Below are 13,322 nucleotides of genomic sequence, written 5' to 3'. Positions count from 1 at the left end.
AGTGTACAAAAGTGGATGATTTAACGTCACTGAGGTGAATGACTAAAAAAACGCAAAGAACTCAAATGAGTGGGAGCACAGTGGATCAGAGAGTAGAGGCCTTCAACCCGGCTTTTCCTTTAACAATCATGGAGGGAGCCCACATTGTGGTTCCTCTGATGCCCCCTAGCTGGAGTTATCCTTCTTGATCTATGCTAACCTCAAAGGTTTCGAGACTAATGACCGGTTGTTTTGGGTTGCTTGCGCCCTTAACTATTGCCAGCGGATGCCCCTAGTGTGCGACCCACGCAAATCTGGAATCAACAGTGCGTGATCCAAGATAGTCTGGCATCTCCAGTGTGCTACCGAAATAGGTCTGGCAACCAAGTGCGCTAGAATCACCTCATCCTGGGAACAATAAGTTTGCTGCCAACTATTTTTTGCCTTTTCGTCAACAATTTTCTTCGTATCTAAACTAAAACGCACGTAATTGTATGCTGAATTGGTTCATCATTGCATCTCTTTCCTGATAGTAGCAAGATCTTGCGAGATAAAGTTAGTTCTGGGACTAGAAGTTTAACTTTTATCTGCGAATCGGGACCTAATTTTGAACATACATAATCGCCGGGGTCGAAACACAAGGAACAAAGCCGGGTAAAACCTTTGCATTTAAACTATCTACAATCGACGCTGGTAAGGACGATGTCAAATTTTGACTTTGTTTCTCTTTATCTAACGTTGTAGAGACAGCAAAACAGAGAGCTCATCTTCACTATGCATAAATGTTTGTGTATTTTGGATGGAACGTGGATTTTATGAGCGAAGGTACTTCAACTTATTTTGTTTCGTATTCACTTAGCTATAGCTTTCGGTTTTGCTGCGCATTTTCATTTCACAATTAAAAAAAAAACTAGCACCACGAGAATAAAGGATCAATTTTTTAAGGATTTGTAATCCTAAGTAGAATGAACCTCTCGGATTCTAATTGAATATGAAAATTAAACGAAAGTTAAAGTTTTTCATCATATTTAAAAATCGTCGGTAAACTAGACTTAATATTTTTTATCTATTTCTTATTTTAATAAGTGGCATCTAATAGTATTTACCCATTTGTTTTTCAGGTTCGGTTGAAACAGTTGCATAAAATACTGAACTCAATTTGTTGAAACTTCAATTATCTTTTCTGCTTTACAGATACCATAGCTCTTTATTGAGGGCCAAATTTTTAATAGACACTGACACATCGAGCGAAGGTAACTTGAGATTTCTTTGCAAATTAGACTCAATTATAGAGGGGAATAGAAAAAATGATTGAAAATAGATTCTTTTAACCTTTTACAGAACATTCGCTTTAGAGTGTTTTTAAGGCTATTTTAAAACGCTATAGTGAAAGAGAACTCGCTACTGGAAACTATCTAAGTGATGTAAACTTTAAGTTAAACAGAATGTGCAATTATTTGACTTTTTGGGTCATTCAAAAAGATTCCTGGTTTTGTGACCCTTGTGATTATAGGTCATCTAAATTACGAGGTTCATTAATTCCATATCTGCTGGTTGTAGACAAAAGAAAGGCCATTTTTGTTATCACACTGATCAATGGTTTTATCCGCTACAAAGCAGAGCAATGTGTTTAATTTTATGTCACCGATTTGATCCAAAAAACTTAAACAGTCGCTTTGTTAAAACTTTGACGAACAAGGTGATAACTCGCACAAAACGCTGCCTGTTTTACCTAAATGAAAGGATTGAGAACAATTGATAAGTCTTATCCTAAAAATATCGGAAGCGGTCATTTCTAAAAAAGTCAACAAAAGAAATTTAAGAAACTCAGCAAAGTCTTTTTCCCACAAAAATTGGATAGTTTTTCACGAGTTAATTCTTGTCGGTTAGCTATTTGAACAGGAACAACAAAAAATGTTTTATTAAGCTTTGCGATAATTGTTGCTTTCAGGACTGGCTTAGTCAGACCAATTATCGTTTGCTTTCACAATCTTCCTAGAAATCTTTGGCAAGGTATACCTCAAAAAGTAACTCCGGAGGTATTCTAATCATTCAAAACATGCCGCAAAAATTTTGCCTCAAACAATCTCACTCTGATAATAGCTATCTAAATTCATCAGCTGGAACTGGTTATTGATTCTAAAAACCATTTCTTGACGATTAACTTGTATTAATATAGAGAGTTGAATGATTTAATTTTGCTTTTGTCTGATTAAGGTGTCAGGTTAAACTTTCTAATCATTCTAACTAAGTTCAAGGCTTCGGTTGGAATCAAAACCCGGTCAAACTTGAGCAGACTGCTTGCAGTGTGTTCTCATCACGGCGGTTCTGTATGTATTGTCCTGTCTTTCATGTGACAAGCTGCTTCTATGGCTTTTCCGACATCGTTAGATGCCACTATGATGTCGTCAAACCTGAACAATATGACAGTGTGACTATCTTTCTCTGCTCTTGTAAAAAGAGCAATGATCGTTCTTGCTTCTTGTTAACCGCTGTATGGGTGCTGGATTTTAGTTGCTCTGACGCCTCATTCTATAGGTCAGGCGTTTCTGTTGCCAGGGTTTGAGCCAAGATCAGGTTCCATGATAAACACATCTCTCTTTGCCATTACCTTGCGTGAGACAATTATGTACAAGAGGTATCGATTTTCCCCTTCCCTTCCTAAACTCTTTATCCCTCTTCCTTATGAATGAACTGAAAAAACGTAAAAAAAACTTACAAATTCAAGGGTCGGGTTTTATCCTTCGTTGGACATTTTTTGCTCTGCTGGACATTTTTCTCCTCCTTGTCGCACAATCACGTTTCTCAATCTCGTCAATCGGAAATTTCCCGCTTTCCGTCTATTCTAGGGTAATCTTGCGCAAATTAGCAACCGTTTTACTATCTCCAGTATTGTCCTGTTTTATCTTTCAGCTAAACTCTTATGTTTTGGAGTCTCAGGTGTGGTCTTTTCCTGTAGAATGACTGCGTGTAAACAGTTGTTCTGATAAAAATTCATTCTTTCTCTGCTCTTGTAAAAAGAGCAACGATCGTTCTTGCTTCTTGTTAACCGCTGTATGGGTGCTGGTTTTTTAGTTGCTCTGACGCCTCATGCTTTAGATCAGGCGTTTCTGTTGCCAGGGTTTGAGCCCAGATCAGGTTCCTCGATAAACACATCTCACTTTGCCATTACCTTGCGTGAGACAATTATGTACACGAGCTATCCGTTTTCCCCCTTCCCTTGGTAAACTATTTGTCCCTCTTCCTTATGAATAAACTGAAAAAAACATAAGAAAACCTACAAATTCAAAGGTCGGGTTTTATCCTTCGTTGGACACTTTTTGCTCTGCTGGACATTTTGCTCCTCCTTGTCGCACAATCACGTTTCTCATTCTCGTCGCTCGGAAATTTTCCGCTCTCCGTCTATTCTAGGGTAATCTTGCGCAAATGAGCAACCGTTTTACTATCTTTTGTCCTGTTTTATCTTTCAGCTAAACTCTTATGTTTTGGAGTCTCGAGTGTGGTCTTTTCCTGTAGAATGACTGCGTGTAAACAGTTGTTCTGATAAAAGTTCCTTTTCATTGTCCTGTATAAGATTCTCTGATGTCCACACACTGATAGCACATTCATTCAAGCTGACCTGTTCTTAACTTTTTGCCCAGAGCAGATCCGCAAACACAAACTTTGCGTACTTATCTGCAAACAAAAAACCGCAGAATCAGAACCGTGTCCCTAACTCTACTCTTAATAATCCCTCGTCGTCCGAGAAAAGTTTCTCATGGGTTTTTGCCTCTTGTGGTGCTAAAACCTTTGTGATATGGGCCAATGAGCACACATGGCCTACCTTTTTGAGTTCCCCCAGCGTCTCAGTGCTGTTTTTTACTATAACAACTTGGTTTAAATGAAACGGTCGTGCCACTTCCTTGCATTGTTGATTTAAAGCATTTGGAAGTGTTCTTACACTGTAGAAAGCCGCAGGTTAGGTCAAACGAATTTTTAACCCTGACTTCCAGTCTTATTTTTATGCAGAACACTTCCTTGAAAATGAAGCTATAACCCCACTTCTTGCAACTTAGGTCTGATAGGAAGCTTGAAGAATATTCAAGTACTTAAGGATGATTCTTGATATCGCATCGGAGTTATCCTTTGTCTGAGGGTTTGTTGATTCTAACATAGCTTCTGCATACAACTACTAAAACTTCTCTTTTACGATTTCTGACAACTGACTGAATGGGCACAAAGATCATGAGCGCATCGATGTTTGTCACTACCTGATCTGTAAACCCATTGTGTACTAATCTACCTTCTGTCGACTTCTTGTTAAGAGCTGCACAGTAGTCGTCGTCTGTTGTGGCCAATTTCGGACTCATTGTCACTAACTAATATTTACCGCAATGTCTTTGTCTCCTTCATGCCCTGCCTTGGTGCTTCTTTTCACCTTAATCGCTGCATTGCCTGTTTTTTTTTGTTTCTGCAAAGTGTTCAGGGACTGCACATACAAAAGCAGGGTCTGGTGCAACTAAACCATTTTGTCTCTGGTGTCTGCGCTGTACTGTCGTAGAAATTTTGCAGCTTTTTTCAAATGTGTGACGTTTTTTATCTGGCTTAGGCTTTCCTGTATTACAAACCTTTCATATCTGATTGGTATAATATTGATAACCGAAACGTTGAAGAGGTTTCATCTGCTTTTTAAAGCCTTATGATCACCTCCTGTCCTCTGATGAATCAGCTGTCGAGCTCCTCAGACACCTCGAGCTACTGTCGAGCAGTCTTTGCCACCAAGGTCACTACTGTCAGCTCCTCCACACTCTAAAATCTCTTTTGCAAAGGCTTCCAAGCCTTTGCTTGGTTTTCCGATGCCGTCATCCCCAACACAGTCATGTCGCCTCAGCATGAGAGTTGTTGCATCTAGAGTCAGTGCCAGATGGCCCCACACTTTGTTCTTTCTTCTTTGGTGTCTGCAACTTCCTTTTCCTATGGATCCCTCAGCACGTTTCTTCTCATCATTGCTTGCCTAATTGACCAGTGTTGCAAGTTCATTGGGTTGCTTCTCCTATGCTCATTCATGATCTGTAGAGCCCGTTTTCTGCACCGTCGCCAAAATCGTGTGCCAAGTTTGCAGATTGGAAAGTTCTGTGCCTTTCCTGTGTATGTCGATATCTAACTGTCCTTGTAGATCAATTTCTATCTTTACTGAGAGTCAACATCTATACATTTTATCTGTCCATTGTTATTTGGGCCAACAAAAAAAGGAAACAAGGTAACTAAGCAGAAAACGAATATGAATGTCAAAAACAAAATGAGAAAACAAACATAATTAATTTTTTTGTGACTTAGAAAACTTCTTTATGCTGTATCAAGATAATTTTTCGGATTGGAAAAACAAAATACTTCATTTCGTTCTGCAAAGAAGAAATTAGTTTTTCCCTTGGACGGCTTTCATTGAATGATTAAAGATTTTATTGCCATTTTGGGAGTTTGTAGCAGAAAAATTGAACTCTGGGATTATCGGTTTTGTATCCCTCTGTCAACAACTAATATTTGGACCTATTGTGTTTTTTTGTATTTTTTGTTTCTACTTCAATGATCAAACTTTTAATTTGGGTACCCAACTGTGCGCCTCTCGTGGGTCTGACCAGATCAGAGCTGCGCATTTGTGTAGTGAATACCTATCTGATTTTATTGATGGATTGGTATTTACAAATTGTTTAGTGTCGAGTGGATGAAGGGACAAGACAACTGTTCCAGTTCTTCTCTCAGTACAAACAAACAAACAATAATAACAACAAAAACAATGACAATAACAATGGACTATACATAGTGGGTCCTCTGTGCCCAGGTGTGACAAGACAGGTTGCTGCAGTATTGAACTACCTCTCAAATCAACTACCCAATCACACACAGGTTAAAACTCCTATATTGCCTACATTGGCTATGTAAACTAAAAAATAATTCTAAGGGTCACGATCCTGATTGAAGTGACCTCTGATGAGTTTCATGTTTTGATGATCAGATTCGCACTTTTAGCGAAGCATAGTTCATAGCATTTTCCTGTAAAATGTAGTATAATGTAACTATCAGTAATAATTAACATTTAATCTAGCTGTAGATAATTCTAATTTGGCTATCAAAGTTGACCTTAGTCTAAAAACCAAGTGAAAGTTTGTTCCACTATGAGATCGCCCCTGATGGCTGTTGTAACCCTTATTTTTCCTCTTTTTACCTATCTTTATTCAAAAAACCAAGGAAGACCCAGGCTATAAAATAAAATGGTTCAATTATTGACCAACATTAAGTTCATTTTGCATTTTCCGGACAATTCTGTCCAACAAAATATATTTTGTGCTGACGAAATCCATCATGAAACGGAATTAAGGAAATCATTTCCTCACTCAGCCTAAGATTCTAAAATTAATGGCCGCGGCAGCAGTAAAGTACAGTTTCTAACAGTTTTTGGTGTGAGGCCGTGAAAAAGAGATACCATAAATCTGGATAAAACCCGATTGTTCGTCTAAAACGACATTCAAGCTCGACCTCTTCATTTCTTATGCCCGGGTCGAGGTGTCACCGCTACAAATCGCTAAAATATGTAAGATTTGCGCTCAATGCGATGAATGCGGTGACAAATAATTAAACGGTGAAAATTTTTTTCACCGCTACCAGCGAATGCGGTGAAAAAAAAAATTTTCAGCGCTATCAGCAGAATGCGGTGAAAAAAAAAATTTTCACCCCTACCAGCAGAATGCGATGAAGAATGCGCCAGATTTGTCCGAAAACCAACAAAATTAACGTAACCAACGTAGCCAACGCAATTTTACACCAAAAGTACACGAAGAAGAACGAAGTGAATTGTATGCAAAATCATGAGGTCCAACCCAAAAGGTTTACATAGAATCACATAACAATCACGTAATAAGCAAAATTATCCAAACTTAAATGAGTTCTAAAAAAACTGTGTGTCACCTCAAATATTTTGTTTTGATCTCATACAATAAGTGATTAGTGCATGAATAATCATATTCGCACTGAGCATCTTGTAAACTACCTTTTAAGCTAAGCGTCTCTTAAGTTTTGCACATTGCAGATTGTGTAGATGGTTCAGTCATTATATGCTTGAATAATTTAGCTATATTTCATTGCAGAGTTCTCAAAAGGCGAGAAAAAAATAGTTGAGGAGGTTTTCTTGGTCTTCATTTTATTGTTCCGACCTACTTTAGTGAGGGAGGAACTGTATACCCAACTGGGCTTTTTTTCAGTTAAATTTCGCCGATCGTTATATTCATCGTAGAATATTTTGAGGGGTATCATTAGAAAGGTTGTCAAGCGTAGAATTTCAAGCTAAGAGATTCGTCTGAATTTCGCCTTATCGCAGGAGTTGCTGAGGTTTTAAGAGTTGTGACTGTAGGACCGACTTCCGTTGCTCACCTTATTTGTAATTTTTGCTAACATTTTAACCAATTTCTGCTAAATATGAAAAAATTGTGAATGATAGTCTCATGTGTGTTAATTTTGAAGATGGAACAGAGTTGGATATTAGTTTCAACCAATTGTTTTGGCAAAATTTTCAGCAAAATTATTGAAAAACTGGCTTTTTTCTTTTTTTTCAAAACAAAAAGGCATCAAAAACGCTTATTTGGCCTACTTTGTCCAGTTTGACCACTTGTGTGGACATAAAAACTGCTGAAACAATTTTTTTCTATTCAGATAAGAGCTAATGAAACCACAAGATCCTAAGAAAATTTTCTGGAGTTAACAATTTTGCGGCTTTTCGCTAATTTAAACCGATTTTTAAAAAATTGCACAGTTTATTTTTGAAGATTTTCGTTTGCCAAAAAAACAATTGCGTCATTTTTTGGAAAAAGTGCGCGTTTTTTACAGCCGTGCACCAGTTGCAAGGCCAGTTTTGGTCTCATCACTCATTTTTGCAATAAAGTGTTCGGATTGTATTTTGGGTCCGCCCTTTTTGAAATATTTTTCAATTCGCTTCATCCCGATTACAAGCCAGTATTTCACCAATTAAATTTTCAATTAATTGGACTGCACCTCGTGTTGCATTAGGATCCAATGAATCAATTTTGTTTTTTGTGATTGAATGATAAAGTTTTCATGGATCCGACAAATTTTTTCGTTAATTTCTAGTGAAATCTTGCAATTTTCTAGAACTTGACGTTGTTTTTGGTAGGTTTATGACTAAGTCAAAATAATCAAATGTTCAATTCAGTATCTATGGAGCTGTTAACGAAACTTTCTAATGCTTTCGTTTGATGCATAATTTTTTTTATTTTTAATATAAGACGGTAAGTATCCAAAGTGCATAATTTATTTTCGTTGTAATCATTTTTGGTCAATATAGCTATGTAGGTTTCATTCGATAAAGTGGGTTTTTGGGGAAGCAACAAGAGCAAAACCATTTTTGATCTAGTTGTGCAATTTTATAATTCAGAGATTATTCGAATTGTGATGGGGCGCTGTATATTTTTTGAAATACTTTCGCATTATTGTTTCTCTATGTTAGTTTCAGACCAGATTGATATCAAATCGATAATCAGCTATTACAGGGTCAATTTAATGCACAGAATGAGGCGAATGAACATACCTAATATATTCTGCAAAAAGCATATGGTTTTTTGGCCTTAATATCGTTTGCATAAAATTGTTCATGATGTTATCAATTCTGCCTGTCATCAGTGATATTATAATGTCTTTTGACTTCCTCTCATTCACGTCATGTACAATTGGCTGATTAGATTATAGCAAGTAATTTTTCAGCATTATTTAGTTGCAAACTAACGCTTGTTATGTCTTGCGGTTTTAAAAAATTTGTTTTCAAAACAAAGTTTTTCCAGATTTCCCATTTTTAATCTTAATTCTGCAACATTTTACGTTATATCATTAAAATGAGAGATCGCAATTTACTTCAAATTAATTTTTATGTCTTAATTATCTAAATAATTCAGAATTCTATGTTCCCTTTCCTAATAAATTTCTTGCTTTTCAGGGTATCATGGCTAGTCTGAAAAAATACAAGTTATAGAAATAAATATTTTTATTTTAGTTAGGTCACACTTTCTGGAAACTGAATACAGCAAAAAAAATAATTTGCAAAAAAATATTAGTTTGAAGTTACATTTCTATTGCAAAGAAATTGGAATAAGAAATTGGAAAAATATTGGAAATAGCCTCTCACACTGCAGCATCTGGTCTTAAGCTCCCGATTTTGAGCAATTATTTTAACCCAATCTCTCGTTCTTTCTTGTTCAAGGTTTCATGCTTCTGGCCGCGTATTCGTTGAAGAAGAAGAGCTTCCTGTCAAGCCTACTAAGTTTATCTTATGTACAATCAAAATCAATTTACTGTCCCAATCTATTGACACACACACGAAAAAATTTTTTAGAATGAGAAAGAGTTCAATTGAGTGTTCAATGTAATTCACTGCCAATATTGTTCTTGCTTCATCAAGGCCCCTCAGTATTTAGTCACCTTAATTTTCCAGAGATTTTGCCAATCGCATATATTCATATAGTATATGAGCAATATTTGTCCCTCTTAAAATCTTTTGAAACACACACGCGCGAGTTTTGAAATGCCGAAAGTCTGCAGTGCCAGAATTTCAAATGCCACAAGTTCCTATACAGGCAACCAGAAGTTGAATTCGGTATTTTCAAAAGATGTTGTTTTTAAGCGACGTTAAGGGACTCTGCAATTAAACATATCATATTGAATCACGTCACCTATACTTCAACTGTTTTTCAAAATATAAATTTATCAACCTCTTCCATTCAAAAACTGATCATTAAAGAAACTTTTTTATTGATGTTCTCTCAAAATTACTGTATTGTTATCTTTTCATAAAAATAAAGTTATTTTCTTGGTGGAAATTGAACCGCAATCTCTTTATATTAGCTTCCTGTGTAGTTTAATTAATCAGAATAATTATAAGATTATTTTGACCCGTTTGCTCGCAATGGGAAAAAGATGAAGCGTTAGCGTCTTTCTGACATTTAAGAAACCATTATGAAATCAAACTGCAAAAAAAACTCTTTTAATTGAATGATAATAAGTGAGGGAGGGGTGGTTTAATAACCTCCCCAAGCACCTAATTAACAGGTAATTGCGTCTTTTTTCCGTAACCAAACGGGCACCAGCTCGCTTACTTGCAACAATGAGCATTCATAAGTCGAATTGTCCGTCGATGGCGCCCTTTTGTTACCACGTCAGTTGCGTTCGCTTATCTATGCTAATTTTAGTAGAATGCGAACACTTAAGCAGTTTAAAGGAGGTCATACCATTCGGCTCTATGTCATATTAAATGCTCCGGAAATCGAATCTCTTCAAAAACCAGGTTGAGGTTCAAAACCAATTATTGAGATTTCCAGACCGCAAAAGGCGAATTTTATCTGCACAAAATGTTGTCTCTTGGGAACACCAAAAAACTGACTCTGAAACTGAAGTGTGACGTGACAACTCAGAAATTATAATGTAAATGTTCAAATTTTTGAATCTTATCTTTTATCCCCCCTCCCAAGTCATCAATAAGTGCCATCCCGTACCTAACCTTCAGAGATCATCAGTACTGAATCAGAACAATTTCAGAGAAATTTAGGTTTTCAGTACTGAATCAGAGATAATTCAGAACGAATTCTGAATTTCTCTGATTCAGAGAAAAAATCAGAATCAACTTTTTCTGAAAATCTCTGAATCAGAGCAAAATCAGAATAACAATTTCTGAATCATCTCTGACGATTCAGAAAGTTTTTATGATCTCTGAAAGTTTTTATGGTGTATATTGCGGCTGAGCTTAACAACTCAGAAATCAAATTGAATAGCGCTTCAAGGTCATTTCAAGCCTTAAAGCTAGAATAGTGTGACAAGCGAAATTTAATGCTACATTCTATCGAAGCCAAACGGATTTGTTCATTTTGTTCAACATTTATATTTAGCAACTATTATTAGTACACAATCGTCATTCATGAAGTCAAACTATAACTCAAACTCGAACTACCTCAACCACCAGCAAAACAACACTACGACTTAACAGTATTGCATCAGATTCTTTGCGATTGGATTGCGAATCAACCTGTTATTGATACAGAATAGTCGACAAAACTTCTACATGGTTAACAAATTTCCCATGACATCAAATTTACACTGAAAAAGTGACGTTATGGAAAAGTGTTCACATTCTGTCGACATTATTATCTACAACCAATCAACAGTTGAATTTGACATGTAAATCCACGTGACTAGCAGCATAAAAGGAGCTTGAAAAACTACCAAAAATCAGTTGAAACTTGTGAAATTTGTCTTATTAAACTGACATACAGTGCGTATTGAAGCACACTTTCTTGAGCGGTAAATTACTTGTTATCGTGTCTTGTTTCTGTAGATCATATTAGTGATTGTACAGTTTTAACTTTACTTTGACTTGTGAAAAGAGAATTAACTTTGATATTCTCAAAACTTTCTTTCTGAGGAACGAAGTTCCTAAGTAAGAGAAACTTTGTGCAAAGCATAGAGTCAGTTTCTCTTACTGGCTTTAACGAAGCCTACTCTAGTTCAACATTGGTGTTATTGAAACCAATAGAGAGACTTGCTAATTCTGAATTTTGAAAAATATTATTTTTCTCAGATTTGCAACTGGTAAGATATCCTGTTTTACAACTGCTTACTGCAGCAGGTTGAAACTTTGCATATTTATAGCCAAGCTATAGGGCTACAATTTGTGCGAACGGGAATTCCTATATTCGGTTTATAACTTGAGTTATTAACCAAGAACTCAACAAAAATTGATTGTTTCAATTTGAATTATTTTGTTATTCTGAGAGAAACAAGTTTGTTATTCAGCAAAGCTGAGCAATTAGTTATCAGAAGTAATTGAGCAACAAGTAATGCAACGGTATTCTATAGTATAGCGGATAATACAGTTCACAAAAGTTAACTGCAAAAACACAATATCCGGACAGATTTGAAACCGCTGAAACGAACTGGGCGGTGTAAAGTTTTCCTTGACTTTGATAGGAGAGCAGCCGTTACATTTGGTCCGCCGACCCGGACAGTGGAAGGCAAACTGCTGTCCAATCTGATGAAGAGAGTGCCGAAGGCACCCCCCAAAGAGAATCAAACAAATCAACAGCGCAACGCCAGTGAGGCAGAGCGAAAGTTCAGAGTGCACTTCACAAATTACGTTGAAGAACTAACCTCGCTCAATAGGAGCAAGCAAAGCAAAAGGCAATCAAGCAATCCTAACACAATCAGCAGAGAGGAGCTTCAATCAACAGCACAAAGGTACGACAAGAAGTTCCAAGATTTATTAGAAGAAGTCAACACCAAAACAGGGATTGGCTACAAAATAATTGAAGATTCAGATCGACCTAACAAATTAAAGGTCCTCTACCAACAGACTGTTCACCTTCTAGAAGAAGAAATACCCAAGCAACTGCAGCGTCGAAACAAGCTTGTGCCCTACCAAACAAATTTCGTAGAAGAACATCTGAAAGAAGCAAGGAAGTGCAAAGCAAGTTTGGACTATCATTGGCTTTCATATATAAGCAAAGGCACGCAACCAGCAATGAATGCAGAGCAAAGCAACGCAACCCAAGCAGTGAACGACAGCGAGAGCAAGAACAACTACCCAACGGACAGCCCAGCTGCTCAAACAGTGCAAAATGGAGCAACAGCAAGTGGCCAAGAAACGGAGAATGTTTCAGAAACATCTTCAGCAAAGCAAAGGCGAGAGGAAAGGATGAAGAAATTCGAAATCGAATTCGAATCCAAGATGCGACTCGAACAAGCACGGTTCGAGCGAAGGAAGCTAGAGCTGGAAATGCAAATGAAGGAACTGGAAACCAAGCATCAACTGCTGGAGGAAGAGCGTGAGCTAGAGCGCAAAGTGAAGAGAACAGCATTAGAGAACGATGATGCTCGTTCCCAATCAACTGGTGCTCGAGACAAATCGCCTTTCAACTGGACCCGCAAGAAAAGAGATGTCTCTGACTGGGCCAGCAGAATCGACAACCTTCTAACACCAGATCGATCAACAGCTCGCTTCGAAGTAACCCCTGAAGTGAACAGGCAAAGTCACTTCTCACGATATCGCAGTTCACGAGACCGATCCTCAAGTGTTGAAGACCGAGACGTTTCCCCCCGAGCTGGTCTATTACGATACAACACTGGCTATTCAGGTAGTAGTAGCCTACCAAAGCTGAAGTTGAACAACTTCGACGGGAACCCTCTCGAATGGCCAGAGTGGTCTAGTATGTTCATTGCTGCAGTGGATCAACGACCAATACCAGACTCAGAGAAGATGAGCCATCTGAAGACTCTACTGACAGGCAAGGCAAGGTCAGCGATTTCTGGAATGGGCT

The 13,322-nt window shown here is 37.4% G+C and overlaps 1 protein-coding gene across 8 annotated transcripts in view; it reads left to right on the top strand.

Moving 5' to 3' along the window:
* The window catches only part of LOC142348803 (gamma-aminobutyric acid type B receptor subunit 2-like), a 168,202-nt gene that overhangs the window by 84,971 nt on the left and 69,909 nt on the right, over window positions 1-13,322 (top strand). For all 8 annotated transcript variants that reach the window (XM_075400304.1, XM_075400307.1, XM_075400309.1 and 5 more), the window contains one exon: window positions 5,671-5,862. In XM_075400304.1, coding sequence (XP_075256419.1) covers window positions 5,671-5,862 — 192 coding nt within the window. The remainder of the gene's footprint in view (window positions 1-5,670; window positions 5,863-13,322) is intronic.

This window comes from Convolutriloba macropyga, chromosome 10 (genome assembly GCF_964194025.1).
Source record: "Convolutriloba macropyga chromosome 10, txConMacr16.3, whole genome shotgun sequence".
Classification (NCBI taxonomy): domain Eukaryota; kingdom Metazoa; phylum Xenacoelomorpha; order Acoela; family Convolutidae; genus Convolutriloba; species Convolutriloba macropyga.
The sequence above is the reverse complement of the archived record's forward strand: the minus strand, read 5'-3'. Positions and strand labels throughout refer to the sequence as shown.